This window comes from Uloborus diversus, chromosome 4, assembly GCF_026930045.1.
Source record: "Uloborus diversus isolate 005 chromosome 4, Udiv.v.3.1, whole genome shotgun sequence".
Lineage (NCBI taxonomy): Eukaryota > Metazoa > Arthropoda > Arachnida > Araneae > Uloboridae > Uloborus > Uloborus diversus.
Genome location: NC_072734.1, coordinates 82,046,354 through 82,064,770, shown reverse-complemented (window position 1 = coordinate 82,064,770; position 18,417 = coordinate 82,046,354). Strand labels below are relative to the sequence as shown.

At 31.6% G+C, this 18,417-nt stretch overlaps 1 protein-coding gene across 1 annotated transcript in view; it reads left to right on the top strand.

Annotated features, from left to right (window-relative positions):
* The window catches only part of LOC129220666 (uncharacterized), a 39,745-nt gene that overhangs the window by 3,084 nt on the left and 18,244 nt on the right, over positions 1-18,417 (top strand). The window contains exons 2-13 of the mRNA XM_054855095.1: positions 565-682; positions 882-1,018; positions 2,603-2,740; positions 2,829-2,921; positions 3,853-3,926; positions 4,108-4,234; positions 6,994-7,145; positions 11,485-11,573; positions 13,630-13,818; positions 16,670-16,735; positions 16,858-16,923; positions 18,082-18,138. Of these exons, the coding sequence (XP_054711070.1) occupies positions 565-682; positions 882-1,018; positions 2,603-2,740; positions 2,829-2,921; positions 3,853-3,926; positions 4,108-4,234; positions 6,994-7,145; positions 11,485-11,573; positions 13,630-13,818; positions 16,670-16,735; positions 16,858-16,923; positions 18,082-18,138 (1,306 nt within the window). The remainder of the gene's footprint in view (positions 1-564; positions 683-881; positions 1,019-2,602; positions 2,741-2,828; positions 2,922-3,852; positions 3,927-4,107; positions 4,235-6,993; positions 7,146-11,484; positions 11,574-13,629; positions 13,819-16,669; positions 16,736-16,857; positions 16,924-18,081; positions 18,139-18,417) is intronic.

Genomic DNA, 18,417 nt, shown 5'->3' with positions numbered 1-18,417 from the left:
GTTTGGTGTGCCATAAATGTGAAAATTGAAGAAATGATAGAACGAAAGCATTTTATACAAACCCCGGATCAAACAAAAGCCAATCATGTGTGCCAATAAACTACACTAACCGCAAGCCAGGAAATGGTTTTAAGAATTGAACAATAAACAAGTAGGAAATAAATACAAATAGTTGTAATACATTGAATGTAACAATCAAAACGTCCAAAAATAATAAAGAAAAACATAGAGCCTAAAAATTTCACGAACACTTAATAAATTCATTTGACCAAATTCTCCACCTTGAACCTTGACTTTAATTTAATAAAATGCCACAGTTCTACCATTTTATCACTCTAAATTTCAAAGAGCACAACTATTTGTATTGATTAAATAATTCCTTACTAACCTGTAAAAGCATCACATATTTTTATTGCTATTTGTGTTAAACTATGACATTGATTTTCACCCAAAAAGTAAACTTTTATGTCTTAAAATTCTTTTTACATTTTAATTTTAAGCATAATTTAGCATAATGTGTGAAATTTTGATTCTAAAACATTAATGATTTGTATAATTTTTCAGGTCATCCTATCTAATCATTATGAGTACACAAATCTTACCAATTTACATGAATCAGAAGAGAAAGAGTCATTTAATATCTATGGAATTGTGGACAAATGCGATTTGAAAGTTACCCATGGTATATCTTGATTTATATTTATTTCTCATATGTCATTTTGTCTTTTTTATTTTAAATCTCATTTTTATCAAAACATGATTGAGTTTTGTTTTCCCAAATACGTATCGTAATTTATTCAGTTGGATGTTTAATTTAAAAAGACTTCTCAATAAAAATGGCCGGCTGACCACCATACTGTATTGTTTTCTTTACTTCTTAGGTAAAAAATCCCAAATTTTAGACCTTTGTTTAACTGATGAAACTGAAGTAGGCTTTACTTGTTCTGTGTTCGCTGCCAAAGATGAAAATTTTCCTGATGTTTATCCGGGTGATATCATTCGGGTTCATCGTATGCAAGTATGAAACTAATTACTTCGTACATGTAACAATTTGAAGTTTTTTCTTCTTTTTTATAACCTTTACATTTAATAGTGTCATGGTTTGCTGTGAAGTGACTTTGATATTAATTAGATTTTGTATGCACTGTAATTTGCTTCTTGTCAATAATGTGGGTTTGCATTACAGCTGATTTCATTTTGTGTGAGTATTGAGAGATTTTTAAGTTCATCAAGGGACTTGGCATGAAGTATTTTGTCAAGCAAATTGACTTTCCACAAAGTATGTTAACAAAAAATGAACTTTTAATATATTTTATTTAAAAAATGAACCTTCCATGTTGTTTTTCATTTTAATATGAGCTCTTCATAAAATTCTTCCTCTGAAAAACAAGCTTTTCAGTCTCAGAAATTAACATGATGTCTTTTGTAACCCTTCTTAAAAAGGGTTCTAATGAGAACATACTAAATGTTTTGCTTTTACTGGGTCTTCTGTCAAAAAGCTCATAAGGTTTTTTTTTTTTCAAATCAACTGACAGTACAGGCATTGCTATTCCCACTTTTAAATAACCACTTGGAGGTTTCCAAAAAAGACCACTTCAGATATCATTAAAACTGTCCTCTTGGATTATTTTCTCTATTAAGTGCACCTATGGTCATAAACTTATTTCAAAACATGATTGAATCGTGTACATAGGAACCTCTTAACACAAGAATACATTGACTGAATAGTGCTGTGAACAGTAGCATAACGATGGGGTCTAGCTCCCCTGGCGAACTAAAGAAATTGCGCCCTCCCAGGGTTGCCCACATGGGAAGTCACCGGAGAGCATTGTGACCTCTGGTGAAAAAAATGTATACAGATAGATATTTCTTTTTGGAACATTTTGATTAATTGATTCGCCAAATAGGAAGCAGCAATGATTTTTTTTTTCTTATTTTCTTTTAAAGAATTATCTTCTATGATGCCCAATGTTCCTTCTCAGTAGATGTTATGTATGTATATACGTATATATATATATGTATATATTTACCCTCTAGCTCTTTTTCCTACGTGTTTTTTTTTTTTTTAAATGTTTTTCAAATTCTATAATCCAAAAAAAAAAAAAACGTCAAAAAAAATTGTTTTCAATCAGTTTAAATTCCGCCCTCTGGCTGCTGCGCCCCTGGCGAGAGCCACTCCTGCCAACCCCTAGTTACGCTACTGGCTGTGAATATTAAAAATAAGTCTTTGTGTCCCTATCAGTGTGCATGAAGAGTCATGATATGCTAACAAAAATAGTATCAAGATGTTATGGTAAGATTAGTGTACAATATCTAGGTATAACTGTTTGGAGGGTTTTTAATACTAAACTGCTACACTGAAAATGTATGGGTTTTCTAGCAAGGGTAGTGCCAACTTTTACCAGGACCTAGGCATCACTTTGGCTTGATTGGATTTTGGGTGTTACAATGCCAACATTACATTTTTCTTTGAAATAAACCATCAAATATTTCTAAATCAGAACTTCTTACTGTTAAACAATAAATTTGTATGCAATTATCCTTAGCCATGTCTTAAAAGCGGTAACTTACTGCTTAGTAATTTATATTTCTCATTTTCTAGGTCTACAAATTCCGAGGAAAATTGAAAGGGAAATGTTTATCTTCCAAGTTTATTTTAGTATTTAGTAAAAGCAATAATGGTACTAAACCAAAAACTGTTGCAAAATCATTTACATTTACACCTCACGATGAAGAAAGGGTAAGACATATTTCATACATTACTTTTAAATAGAAAGTTTTTAATTATTTTTTTTATTTTTTTTCGTAAAAAAAAATACTATTTTTAGGTCAAAGAATTGTTTGAATGGAATCAAAAGCAAAGCGACCCAAAGCTTATCAGTGAAATAAATAAGGATGATTTTGTGAATATCATATGCCAAGTAAGCTTTATTTAGTCTTCTGTTATTCTTTTGGCTTATTTTTGATTTGTTATTTAATACAAATCTTTTAGTAGTTTTTTTTTTTTTTTCCCTTTTGCTTATGTTGAAAAAATGAAATTCAAGTCCAAAATTTCTTTTTCTAGAAAATAATAGATTTAACTCATTACTCATATTAAACATATTTTTTCCTTTAGTTTGGAATTTATGTGCAGTATTGATTAATATTTATCAACTAAAATTGAAAAATAAAGTGTCATGCTTTGAAACAATTAAACTCTTTTATATTTTTAAATGCTTGTAATAATTTCAAAACGCAAGAAAATCAGCTATAGTGATCCTAAAATGTCTATAATTTCTAGTTTTTCATAGCCCTTGTCCCAGCTGTGCTCCTTACCTTTTTTTTTTTTTTTTTTCTAGAGGCAAACACTATCTTCTGCAATAGTTACCCCTTTTGCCCCAGAGTACCCGATTCAAACATATTCATATTATTATGAAGTTCACATTGACCATGGTTAATTTAGGCAAACAAAAAGCTTTTTTTTTGTTGGGACACGGGTGGGGGTTAAGCAGTGATGTTCCCATAGAGTATGCTCTATATACGCTGTGTACTCTTAAACATTTTTTAGACATATAGCTTATACCCTCAAGCTTCAAAAATTTTCATATTATGTATATGATCGCATACACATATTGTGCATGATGGATTATTGGGAGTATACCCTCAGAAAAATTGATGGGAACATCATTGGGGTTAAGTTACTAAGCCAGACCACAGCTATTTAGTAAAGAAGCTATTACAAGATTGTTGATGTAGATTTTAGTTGTGCACAGATGCTCTTTATGTTTTTATATAACTAAGCCTTGCTATTATATCTTTGTTAATTCAAAAAAATTTATTCAATTTTAATCTGCTGTTTTGAATTGTGTTTAGGTGATAGGAGTATATATTGCTAAAACTACAGATGCTGTAATCTTGAAAATATGGGATGGAACAAAAACTAATTTGTAAGTTCTTATCTATTTTTTTAGGTAGTACACTTTTTTAATTTTAGTACTTAAAAGTTTAATTGTACAATTTAAAGTTCTTACAATTTAAAATTTATTCCATTAATTTTTTTTCATACAAAAATAAAAGAATCCATATCACATTGCATGCAAGCATACTTAACCTATTTACTTTTGATAGATTTCCTGGGTCTCATTTTGGGTTTCGAGAAGAAAAACTCGATCAGAGACTTTTCAACATTGCAAGAAATTATTATGTTATTTTGTCAGTTTATGGTAATTATATTGGAATAGCTGCCGAGTTACAAGTGAGTTAATTATTTTGTTTGTCTAAAATGGTAATTTGTGCTTTTCAGAATAATTGCAAAAGTTATCATTTAATCATAACTAAATTAAGTTGCATATTGCTTTCTGCTTAAAATTCTATGACTTTTGTAAACAGCAAGGTTACAAAAGGTTGTTGGAATTTTAAATAATTATAGTAAACTCCTAATTATCGATCAGTGACTTATCCGCTAGGCGGATTATTCACGACCTTTCACGCATTCAAAAAAAAAATCTAGCGATGATTAACTGAAAGTAGATAAATGCACACATTTTAAGCTAACAAGAGCAAAATTTATTTTTAGACATTCCTATTGTTTTCTTCCTCCCTTCCAATGACATTAAACCTTTTTAAGGTCAACAAAACCTGACTAGTTAAGACCTGGTTTTTAGCCTACTTTCCCAGTAAAAGTCAGAAAAAGAAGAAAAAAGCATGAAAAAAGGCTTAATGCATCTTTAAAATATTGCAAAAAACAAAAAAAAAGTCAAAAATAAATAAAATAATTAAATAAAATGCCTGTCGGTCTGTCTGTCTGTCCTCCCCCCTAATAACTTTTGAATGAATAGTCCGATTCGAACAAACTTTTTTTTGTTCAAAAGAGCTCGGCGAGGACACCTCATTCCCATATTTCACTTTTTGATTGAACTATTTTTTGTTCAATTTTGAACTGTTCAAAAAAACTTAACATTAGCGCCTTTGGGGAAATTCAAGGCAATTCCGAACTGTGAGGCAAATTTGCTTCAAACAAACTTTGTAAGAAAAAGCTTTTGATGAAAAACTTGTATATAAAATATCTTTTTGATTTGAACAGTTTTCCGTTCAATTTTGAACAGTTCAAATCCCTTAACATTAGCTCCTATGGGGAAACTGAACGTAAATGTAGATTCCATACTTGAAGACGGATTTATTTCAAACAAATTTTGTTGGAAATAGCTCTTGACGCCAAACTCCAGACTCCGACTCCTGTGCCCGAGAATTAATCGGACTCCGACTCCCAGACTTTGACTCTGACTTCATAGCTTTGGCAAAAAATTATGCACGGAGGACAAATGACTGACTCCGATTCTTAGATATTCATCTCCAACTCCTTTATCCCTAAATGAGATTGACTCCAACTATGTGCTATCCAACTAAAGCTATGGTGTTAACTGTGAAATAATTATTGTTGATATGATTTGTTTTTATTTTCACGCTAAAGTTTTAATTTAGATATTCAGTTTTCGGCGAATAAACTCAAAGTCATTTATGTTTCTACATAAAGATATGCGTAGACGATTTTTTTTTTTTTTTTTTGACAATGAAAAGTATTTCTTTAAGTTGACATTTTATTGTTTTTGTTTATTTTCGTAAGTGCATTAGTTCATTAAAAAAAAATTTTTTGAAAAAGAAACATTTTTTTTTTGATATGATGTATTTATTTTAATGAGCTTATTAATTTTAATTATTATTTTTTTTTGTTTTGAAAGCTGTTAAAGAATTTTTTTTAATGGAAAAAGTATATTAGCTTCTTTGTTTAAAAGGTGCTGCTAATTTATTTATTTTTTTTTTATGCATTTAATTTTTTTTAGATGAGTAAGGAATATTTTATTCCTAGAAATTAGCTTAAAATATTTAAAAAATATGTTTGATACAATTTGCGATTTTAGCTATTTTTGAAAATATTGGTCAGGTACTAGAAAGTAGTATGGGTATATGGGAAAGTAGGCTCGTATAGTTCTAGACGGAACTTCTTGTTAAATTAGTACTACTTACTGCTTTGCATCTTCACTACTTACTGACTTTTAGACAGGCCCTACTTGCTGATCTACGATGCTTACAAGCTTGATCTGTTGCAGTTAATTTGCTTGCACAAATTGCTTACAATCTTTTTTCAGTTTTTATGTATGCTGTTACCAGTTTAGCTGGAGCCTAAATGTATGCTACTGTTATTGATCTTTTTTAGGCACTATTTGCATACACTAGCATCTTTTCCACCTTAATTTGTGAATTATTCGCGAATTTGCTTATCCAAGGTTACTGTCCCACCCTATTCCACTGATAATCGAGAGTTTTATGCTATTCAAATTTTCATTATATGTGGTTTCAGAGGATATTCCTTAAAAAGTTTAATTTGCCTAACCAAGTTCTGTTATGAGATAAAAAAGATTAAATTAGATCATATTTCAACAGTTAAACTAGTAAACATTTAAAAAAAAATATTTTTATTATTATTTTAATCCTCCCTTTTAAAATGATACATTATGCTGGTGTTTTTCTGTGTCCTTTGAGGTTTTGGAAGTAGGCCCCAGTGCAAGCATAAGGAGATCCTAAAGTAAAAAGAAAAAATGTTTGCTAGAAAATGAATACTGTTACGCCAATTTCTCAATGTACACTTTTGAGTTCTTTTGTCTAGAAAATCCTGAAAAAATTTCATTGATCTGTCCTTAACAAATAATTTCTATAGAGTTGAAAATTCATCTACCTCTCATCTTTTTTTTTTTTTTTAATTAATTTATTTATTTTCTGGGAAAAGAAAGTGAAATATTTTTACCGATATTTTATGCAAATGTACCAAAAACTGGATTCTTCACTTGCCATTTGAATTTATTACTGAAAAAAAAATCCTTTTACAAGAAATCCACTTTTATTGCAATTTTCACAGACTAAATGAATTGATTTTCTAATGAACTTTTACTGTAATAGCATTATATGTTGTAAAATATAGTTTTCTCTGTTTCAAATTTTGATGTTTTGTCATGTTAGCCTGGCCAATATATTGAAGTTCTTGATGCTCATTTATACAGTCCTAAAGATAATCCAGACGAGTGCAAGCTTTGCTTACATGCTGGGAATAAAGGTAGACGAGGAATTAGTGTCCTTGATGATGAAGATGAGAAATTAGTGAATTTAAAAGAGTAGGTTCAATTAATTGTTATATCCACTTTCTTTCAATACCAATAGATTATTTTTTCCTTTTGTGATGTATTATTTTCCAAAAACGTTGCCCTTTTCTTGTGAGCATGACTTCTTACTCTCTGGAACACAGGGTTCGTACGGGTCATGGAAATCCTGGAAAGTCATGGGAAAAAAATAACAGAATTTCAGACCTGGAAAAGTCATGGAAAATTGAAATTTTCATTGAAAGTCATGGAAATTTATTTCAAGTCATGGAAAAATGTCTTGGACAAAGAGAAAGGAACAATAGCTAAAGGAGCATTAGAAATCTTGAGTGATTTAACAGTATAGCATATAAGAGCTATTAAAAGTGGAAAATTGAATGATTCAAAAATCAAATCTGAATTTTGAAATCTCATTGCATCCACTTGTGTCGCAGCCGTTTGCCATTTTTTGCGATGTGATTTTACTGCCTGGACATCCCTTATTTTGAATTTTCTGTTATTTTCAACACTTCTTATGTTTCATATTTTGTAGCAGCAAAATTTCACGTTCTTAGTTTTGCCACACCCACTCAAAAAAAAAAAAAAAACAATTCAGTTGCATGCGAGTTCGATTGCATCACTCGTAAGGACTTTATTATTAAATTTATCAGAGTTTATCTTAATTTGTTGAATGTTTTAGAAAATAAAGATCTTAAGTCAGGCAATAGAATACAGAAAAGGAGGAATTCTAATGCTTTAAAACAGTAGTGCCCAACATACGGCAAGCAAAACTAATCCATGCGACCCACTGCTACGTTCGATGTCGGGAATTAAACGTGTTCTGGAATTTCTGAACCTATTAATTTATATGCAATTGAAAATATGCAAATTTGTAAACAAAACAAATATACTTTTGAATAAGAAGATTCATTACTAAATGGTTTTTTCAAAAAAGATCTGGTTTAGAAACATAAAGAACTAAACTATGTTGTTTCACTTTAAAGAACCAAAATACTGTCAAGTTACGTGGATGATTTAAGGCATTGTTGCACTAAAAAACAACTTTTGAAGCAAATTTATTGAAACTTAGTGATGACTCATTCAACCTTTGTCCCATTCTATATCATTCTGCCTGTTTTTTAAAAAATATATCAGACATTTAAGCATCATTATATTCGCTTCACTGCATTTTTACTTTACTTAAATTTATATGATGAAGATAAATAAGAATAGTTTCGTTTTTTAGGTGTGCACTTACATTTTTTCCATTACGAGTAAGTGCTTCAATGAGGCTGTGGCATTCATATAGACCTTTTGCTAATGCTCATTTCCAAATATTACCAAGTTTGAGATTAAATAGTGCTATTCTCTTCGTGTAACGAAGTCATGAAAATTTTCATTGAAGTCATGAAAAAGTCTTGGAAAAGTCATGGAATTTTTCGATCCAAATAGAGTAAGAACCCTGGGAACAAAACAAGCAAGTTATTCCTAATTTTTCTTTCACACTATTCGTCTTTTTTTTTTTCTTTTTTTTTTTTTTTTTTTTTTTTTTTGCCCCACATGAAATTAGTTTGTTGCTGCAAACGTTTCTAAGTTAATTTGAACAAATTTAGTTTACATCTATCCACATTGGTAATTAGACTTTTTTTTTTTTCAAACATTATAATGATATTTACCTTTTTTCATTAGTCAACATCTATTTTTCTGAAAATAATAGTTCTTTTTGCATTTTATTATTCCCCCCCCCCCTGCAAATGTTATTCTTACATGTTGCACTGGAGTACACAGCAAATTCTTTGTTAGATAAGAGTTTTTGTTGGATAAATTCATTTGTTTTCAGTGGGATTTTTCAGAGAGTTGTCTTTTTTTATAGGATTTTTTAGTGTCTGCTGTCCTTTACTCTAATGAATATTTTAGCGGACTGCAGACTCTATAGCTCAGTGGTTGGGGATTTGAATTCGGAAGTTATTGGTGGAAAGCTGGAAATGGTTTTATACTATTCAGTATAGTCCTGGAATGAACATACAAGGGCCATCCCGAAAGTAGTACCCGTTTCCGTTGCATGAGGCGCTGACGATGCCAGAAGCCGCCGGTCAAGGTCAGACCGCTTCAGTGGCTTGTCTGCCTTCTCTGTTGCAAGTTCCGCGACGCTAGCATTGACTGTGTTGTTTCTGTGACCATTCATAATGTTAAAAAAAAAAATTGAGAACGCCGTCAGTTGTGAAGTGAGGGCTATGATAAAATTTCTCAATGCAAGAAACGTTCGGCCTTGTCTATTGTCTGATGCCGTCATTCTCCTCCATGACAATGCCAGGCCTCATGCAGCTGGGATAACACAACAATTTCTGCAGCAATTCAATTGGGAAATATTCGACCATCCACCATATAACCCGGACTTGGCCCCTTCAGGTTTTCCTCTCTTTACAAAACTTAAAGAGTTTTTGGCGGGAAAACGGTTTGACAGCGATGAAGAACTTAGAAGACGTGACTACGTATTTCAATCGGCTGGCAGCGGAGGAATATGATGCTGGAATACAAAAAGTCTCACGTTATGACAAATGCTTTAATTTGCTTGAAGATTATGTGGAGAAATAGTTTAAGGTATGCTCTTTTCAATAAAAATGTTTACATTTGTTAATATTTACTTCTGTGTCTTTATTTCACAAACAGGTACTACTTTTCGGATGGCCCTTGTACTAAGTTTTACTCCTCTTGCTAAATGATCCTATTAATGAGCATTTTTTCTTCGGAGGAAAACACTTTGAAAGCAGTGCTGAAGTCAAACAAGTCATTAAACCCTCTTCTGTATGCAAATCTCTTGAGTTTTCTTGAAAGACCTTTTGAAGCTTATCAAGTGGTATGGCAAATGTCTAAATGTCCTTGGTACATATGTGGAAAATAAAGTTATGTCTTATTCGAATTTTTGACTTTCATACACAGCTCTGATTACAGTCTCAACTGAGGAAACTTACTTCCCAATTCCGCCTTGTAAAAGATCGGATTTTGAACAGAAAATGGTTTCCTCCTCTAGTTTTGATATCATATTGAACGATAACGATTTTCCATCAGCAAGTACAAATGGCCAGCCAAGCTAACATTTCTTTCTTTCGATATTATAATGAAAGATGATGCAGCAGTTTTCCTTCAGTGGAAACTTCACCTATTTTCCAAGCTAGCAAAATACCAATATTACAGGGCCGTAACCAGAAAATAATTTCGGGGAGGGTTTAAAAACTTTCATGCGGAACTTTGTGCTATTTGTGCTAATGTTCAAGTCGTCGGGTTTTCTATTATGAGAGTGTTTTATGCAATGAATGTACATATGAAAGACATTTGAGTTTTGGAACAATATTTTTTTCAAATTTTTAAATATAGACGAACATTCAAATGTTAAACCAAACTTTTCAGGGGGGGGGTTGAACCCTAAGAACCCCCCTCCCCCCCTTGTATCCGGCCCTGCAATATTATATCAGTATTTTGCAGATCAGTTTTACTCACATAATCCAAGCGAAGCTTTCTTGGATTCCACTTCGTGGCATATTAATCTGCTGGCTCTTCCACTGAGTGAATTCTCCTACACCAACCCTATCTTTAATGCGGTGTTGCATTCCACAAATGTCTTGTCAGTGCAAAAATTGGCTAGGTGCAATCTTTTCTTTTCTGCAAAACATGAAAATACATGAAGATTTTACTCGTAAAAATGGGAAAAGAGATGAAAATCCTTAAAACTTTGGAGAAATCTGGAAGAGTTGGACGGTTTGATACACTCATTTAAGCTTACAGAATTATGAATAATTATGCATTTTTAAGTCATTATTTCAATTAGTTCAATGTTAAGTCCAGTCCAGCAATATATCGGCTGGATTGAAATATTGAATATTGCTTTTGCAGTAGTAAATATACATCTATATATGACCATATATCAGTATATCACCCAGGCCTAGTCATGACTCCCCCCCCCCCCCCCCCCCCCGGATGCATCTCTGAGTGTTTCGTTCATAAAAACCATTCAAGAAGTCATATTTTTAAAGTTGGATTTTTGTACTATTGCGGATCTTTGTGTAAACTAACATTCACTATTATTGTTTTTAAATGGAAGTATTATGAATTGTGATGATGACTTATGATTGTTTTTTTTTTTTTAAATATTAAATCTGCTGGTAATGGTTATTTTGTTTGCATGTGTTTATAAAAGTTCTTTAATGTTTTCAATTTGTATTACATACTTTAAAAGTTAACTTTTGAACTTTCAGCTTATTAATTTTGTTTTAATTTATCTATTCAGCTGCAAAGTTTTTTTTTTTTTTTTTTGGTGAGTCTTGGTAAAATAAATTTAAATCTTTGGGAAGAAAATACATCTTTTTTTTTTTTCCAGACGGCTGGGGAAAATTATATCTGATTCAGAATTTTCAAAGCAAACAGATGATTTACTTAGTGAAAACAATAGTATTTTCCTAAACTGTGGTAAGTTGTTATGATTTTTTTACATTATAATCAAAATCTGCTTCCATGTGCTTCTGTAAAATTGGTCTGTTTTTGTATAATTTGTTATTCTACCTTTTGAGCATCAATACTTTTGTGTTTGTCATTATTTTTAACCTTTTCTATATTTCATATTCTGTAGTAGAGAACTCACAAACTTATCACTTTGCCTAGATGCCGGAAAGTTTCAAACCAGTTGCATCAAAGTTGATTTTAGCTAATATCACTTTTAAAAATAACAATCAATTTTTAGCGCAATTTATCTTAAATCAATGAATATTTTTAAAAATATAAATTTGTCTAAAAGGTTAAAAACTTTAAAGACAGGGAGAAATTGTCATTAGATTTTTGTTTTCATTTTTATATACCCTATTGTATAGGGGTTTTTTTATGCAATGCACAGTAGATTTCATAAGTTTTTCTCTAGATATTTTAGTTTGTTAGGTTGGCAAGTCTGTATTCAGCTTTTATATGCTGAGACGTTTGTACTTATAGCTTATTTTGAAGCCAGATGTTGTGCATAATTTTAGTTCCTGTAATTGTGCTGTGATTTTTTTAACATTCATTTTCAGTTTAAAATATCTTATAACTTTGTCAATGGACCACAATATAAAACATATTTAGTAAAACTTGGATCATATTTTTTAGTATAAGTATTACATTTTTATTATGTTGGTTTTCATGTGAAATATTAAGCAATATCATATCCATGGCTTTGGATTATATGTATGCCAATATGCATCATTGGCTGATGTTATTCTCCACATTCTAAAATATATCGCCGCCTCAGAGCTACAGTAGGATATCTTACTGTTCTTTCTGGGATAAGATGTCTTACTGTTGCTCTGAGGCAACAATATCTACTGGGTCTGTCCACAGTGACGGACGTTACAATTTCTCTCAATTTTTAACTTATAAATTCAGCACTGTCTTGAAATTAAATTTCGTTTCTTCTGAAATTTATCTAAAATATCATGATATAGTACATCACTGGCCCCGTACTTAGTTTCAGATTTGAGGATTTTTTTTTTTTTTGTATGAAATTAAGGGGGAAAAAATGTGACTGATGTTACGCAGAAGAGATATTGAAAAAAACGACATATATTTTGAAATTCTCTTCAAACTAATAACTGAAATCTAATAGAGATTTTAAACTTAATGAAAACATTTTGTTTTATTGAAAAAACTAAAAAACTGGAAGTGTAAAAATTATTTAACACTGATGGTACAAAGATTTTGTGACTGACGTTACATTACGCAATTATAAATTATTTCTCCTTGAAAATAAAATTAGCATATGTTTTGTTTAAAATTGTAAAATTTATTTAAATTGTAAGAAAAGTACATTTATAAAATTTTAAAAGTTATATTTTTGATGTATTTCATAAAATAAAAAGTCCTCTTTTATTTACTACATCTAGTTCGCTAAATATTTTATTCCTTTCTCATGTAAATATTAAATTTCATCCACATTGACAGGCTATTTCCAATGTTTTACTGCTTGAATCTTGACAGTTACTAAATTTTCAATTTCAATGCATCTAACTTCTTGTGATACAATTGTGTGTCATATTCTTCAAGAACCTGTTCTCCATTTGCAGTCAACAATTTTGGAACAATTTCTGCAGGAAGTGATTCCCTTCTTTACTGTAAAAAAAATGGGGGGGGGGGGTGCTAAACATCTGCTACAGCTTCTGAATTAAAAAAAAAAAAAGCATTACTTAAATATAACTCTTTATACACTACTGGCCATTAAAAATGCTACACCAAGAAAGCGACATGATAAGAACATGAAATTTAAACGACAGGAAGAAGATGATGTGATATGCAAATGATTAGTTTTTCAGCGCATTCAGACAACGCAGGCGCCCGCAGCGACACCTACAATGTGTTTAAATGAAGATATTATACGGCCAATTTATCACGTGCAAATTCAATTTTAACGCTGCTGCGTGGTGGAAAATTATTGTGGTGCCTCGTGTAAGAAGTAGAAATGCGTACCAGCACGTTTCTGCCTTTGATAGAGGTCGCATTGTAGCCCAACGGGATTGCTGTTTATCCTATCGCAGTATTGCTGCTCGCGTCGGTCGAAATCCAATGACAGTTAGCAGAACATGGATTCGAGGGATTCAGGATGGTAATACAGATCGCTGTGCCGGTGCTCAACGGCCAGTAATCACTAGCAGCCGAGAGGATAGGCATGTTATCCGCATGGCTTTAATGGATCGTACAACCACATCGTGAATTCTGAGTCAAGAAATGGGGTCATTTGTAAGACAGCAAGTGTCTGCACGAACAGTTCGGTGACGTTTACAGCAGCATAGACTGTCAGCTCGGAGACCATGGCTGCGGCTACCATTGACGCTGTATCACAGACAGGAGCGCCTTCAATGGTGTGATCAGCGACGAACCTGGGTGTACTAATGGTGAGACGTCGTTTTTCTGATGAATTCAGGTTCTACTTACAACATCATGATTGTCGCATTCGTGTTTGGCGGCATCGTGGAGAACGCACAATGGCAGCGTGCATTCACCATCGTCATAATGGCCCATCGCCTGGCGTGATGGTATGGGGTGCCATTGGATACACATCTCGGTCACCTCTTGTTTGCATAGACGGCACTATGGACAGTAGGCGTTACATTTCTGATGTGTTACAACCCGTGGAACTACCCTTTATTCGAGCCCTGTGAAACTCTGCGTTTCAGCAGGATAATGCACGACCGCATGTGGCTGGTATTGTGCCGACTTTCCTTGATACAGAAAATGTTCAACTGATGCCCTGGCCAGCACGTTCCCCAGATCTCTTACCAATAGAAAGCGTCTGTGGTTGCTGAATAACTGGCTCGTAAGCAAACCCCAGCCTTTACGGTCGATGAACTGTGGCATCGTATTGAAGCTGCATGGATGTCTGTCCCCGTACATGTCCTCCAATCTCTTTATGACTCAATGCCCTTTCGTATAAGCGCTGTTATTGCTGCCAGAGGTGGTAGTTCTAGGTACTAAGTTCTCAGAATCTATTGACCCAAATTTCTTGAAAATTTAATCATTTGTTATTTCCAACATAATATATGTGTCCAATAAATATCATTTTGTTATCTGCATTTCTTCCTGGTGTAGCAATTTTAATGGCCAGTAGTGTACTTTACTGTAAGTCGGATGGCGATAGCTCTGAAATTTGCATGGAGCTGTGTGACATTTGGAAATATTTCTGTATCGATGATGTAGCACTTTTATTCAAATGTAATGCAAGAACTATAGGAGTATCTGTTTGTCAAATTTCATGCTGGATTTTTTTTTTTTTTTTGGTGAAGATATAACGAAGAGTGCTTTGATTGTCTAGCATACTCTACCAAGGTTTTATTGTTTTAAGGAGTGATAATGTAGTTGCTGATTTAAGCCTGGGACTTCAATATTTTAATTTTGTTCTACTTGTTCTATTTCTGCACCTAATTTCTCTTTTTTATTTTATTCTGAACTAACTTGGGTAATTATGCTAGGTTTTATAAAATTATTTTACTTATTATTATCTGCGCTTTTTAGCTTCAGCTTTATTTTACTTTTTCTAATGTTCATGTTTTCCTTTATTTCTTAATTTATCTCGCCTCTTTTTTTTGCCTTTCTGCTGCAGTCAATGCCATTTGTGCAATTTGTTTGAGGTTTATTAACAAAAAGAGAAATGTGACTGATGTTACATATTTTAAATAAGTTTTAAATAATTAAATTCAACTATTTCTAACTATTTATGTGAATAATATTAAAGATATCATCATAAATGAAGAGAATATGACTTTTTATAAACTTGGGTTTGTTTTTGTTTAAGCAATGCAAATTTTTATACAATTTTGTGACTGATGTTACATTAGTATAAAACTTAGTATAAAAACAATTGTTACAAGACAATTAAAACAGTTTAAAGTTTCTTTGTTGGTCTAAACTCTTCCTATGTAAACTAAATTTCAATAAAAAAATAAGATTGTAGACATAACAATTTATTTCTTAAGTGAAAAAAAAAAGATTAACTTTAAGAACCGCTTTTACTACAACACATGGGCACTGAGTAGTGTTGTCAAAATTCACCTATAAAACTTACAAAAAATGTGTTTATATAACTTTTTTATTTTATATTATTTTGTCAACATGCACCATGTTAATGCTCAATGTTTTACTTAATTCCAAATTTGTTGCATAATCAAACGCTTGCCTTCTGACAAAAGGGAAAATGCTCTAACGCATTTTGAAGTGGATGCATTATTGCTGTGGTTTTATTTCTAGCTTAACCCTTTCTGGTTCAGTGGTCGCAAAAAAAGACATCAATTAAAAACTTATTTAAAAAATTTATTCTTTTTAAAACCACAAAAATTGCTGCAGTTTTAGCATTTTGTCCTATTATCTCCCCAGTTTTTGAACCCAAAAATGGGAATTTTCATAATTTTTTAATTTGTTCTGAAACAGTTCACCATGTTTCTTCATTTTCCCTGATGTGCACAATTACATCATTGTAAAAGATTTGATTTCATTTTTTAAATGGATAAACACAATTTTTTTCTGCCCTAGGTGAGCAGTGTCCCCACTCGAGGCACCACCCACTGTGAAAAAAAAATTTAAAGTGTAAAAACTATGTCTAGAAAATCAATTACACCCACTCTTAGTGTGTTTTCCCTATGTTTCTAAAATTTTAATGACCCATGCTGGAAAGCATTAAAACTATGAATTTATGCTAATAAGATTTTAAATATGTTGCTTAGATGAAGTGTGAAATGTATCAATTTGAGGCGCTCTTTACATTTGTCTCAATGCCAAAGCTTAGTTTTTGATTTTCTCTTGTATTATTTCTTCCCCCATTACTATTTTAGTTGTATAATTTATAAATGTTTTTTTTTTTCATCAACAGACATTTCAGCTTTTACTCCATCTCACAAAAGCAGTAAATTAACACAAGATGCCATTCCTTGTAAGTTATGAAAATTGTTATGTTTATTCTTTATTTTATTAATGGTTTCTCATTTTGTTATTTTATTTTGTGTGTTTGTTTTTGAGTCTTCATCTCAGATATTCATAATTTTTCATTCTTCTAGCTTCTCAAAATGAAAATGCAAATGATCCGAGCACATCAAACCAAAATGAGGAGAATTTAAATGAAGGCAAGTTGAAGAATTTTTCAGATTTAGTTTTTGTTTTGGTTTATACCACTGTATGATTTTTTCCTTCTGTTATTATTATGTTTTTTTAATAATTTGTAATAATAGTGTTCAATTTTCTGTAGATATTGAGTTATTAAATAAACCTTTGGTTTCAAAACATGAAAAGATGGAATCTTCTCAAAGCACAGGTAATTAACTTCTTTTGTTTTTATTCTTGCTATCATTTTAAGTTTAAATATTTTATTTCATAATTTCATGAAAATCTTTAGTTTATGTTAAAAGTTCTAATTCAAAGAATGGGGGGCTTTTCCAACCACATATGAGCTTTTTACAAATCCATAGATTTTAATGAAAGAATTTGTTGTATTTTTTAAACAGGCACCAATCTGCATCATTTCAATGTTGGATGGAGCTTAATTTTATAAAAGAAGCGAAAACTATTATTACTCCATATTAATATAACTTCATAAGAATTGAATTTAAAAGGAAAAAAAATCTTAATTTTATAAAAGAAGAAGCAAAAACTGTTATTACTCCATTTTAATAAAACTTCATAACAATTGAATTTAAAAGAAAAAAAATCCTATTTAGAAGTTATTTTTAGGAACCTTTTCTTTACTAGCTGCTACATTTTAGAATAGCGCTTTAGGACTTCCAAGTGACATGGCACTGGATAGGACACTGTTTAAAACTTCTGTATCTGTAAGTGGTGAAAACATTATTAAAGTACAAAATTCGTAAATAAATCTTAATGTACAAAAGTTGCAAATAGCATGTTTCGATGTTACCAGGAACCTTTTTTTTTTTTTTTTCAATGCAGAAGACTTGAACTTATGGATAACTTAGTTCAATAAAACATTCAATGAAAAACTTCATTGAACATTAAATGTTTTGAGACCTTACAATAGGAAAGTTAAAAATTGATGTTTTCTATTCCAGAAAACTCCCGATTTTCACTTTGTGAGATAGGCAACTCTGGTTATGACCCACCAAACAAACCATTAGAGTGATGAAATGTGGCCTAACTCCTTATTAATTCAATTTTTAAAAATATCAGCTGTAGAGGCCTCTGGGAAAGATATTTTGTTCATACTGTTGCACTTAGGATCAGAGTTATTGCACTAATTAAATTTTTCTTTGTAAGGGAAATTTTTCTTTTGAAAAGAAAATTTCTTATTGAAAAAAAAACCTAACGCACGTGCGCAATGCACGAGACTAAGAAGCAAGGAATTCTTTTGTCCAGTACTGAGAGAGTTTACTTGGCGCAGTCAAAACTTTATTTTTGTAGTTTATCAAGCATAATACATCAGGGTAAATTAACTTATTTAAATGTTTTTCTTTTCCAGTTGTTTCTGTTGTTGATGCTGCTATTCAGCCTGGGCAGTCAACTCAAGAATTTGGAGGTAAAAACATTTCATTACTTGAGTAAATAACAGATTGTTTTGCATTTCTTATGTCTGCATAGACTTTATCTCTGAATATACTTCAATGATCGTAAGATTGTAGTTATAATCTTAAGTTTGTAGTACTGTCACTAGCCTTGCTTAATCAAGTAACAGATAACAGTTTCCCAATAGAGCAATGTTAAGGATCCCAAACCCGCCTAATCAAATTTTCCTCAGATAGTCGAATAATATTGATCAGCTTTCATAAATATTTTTACGGAGAAAAATTCTAAATAA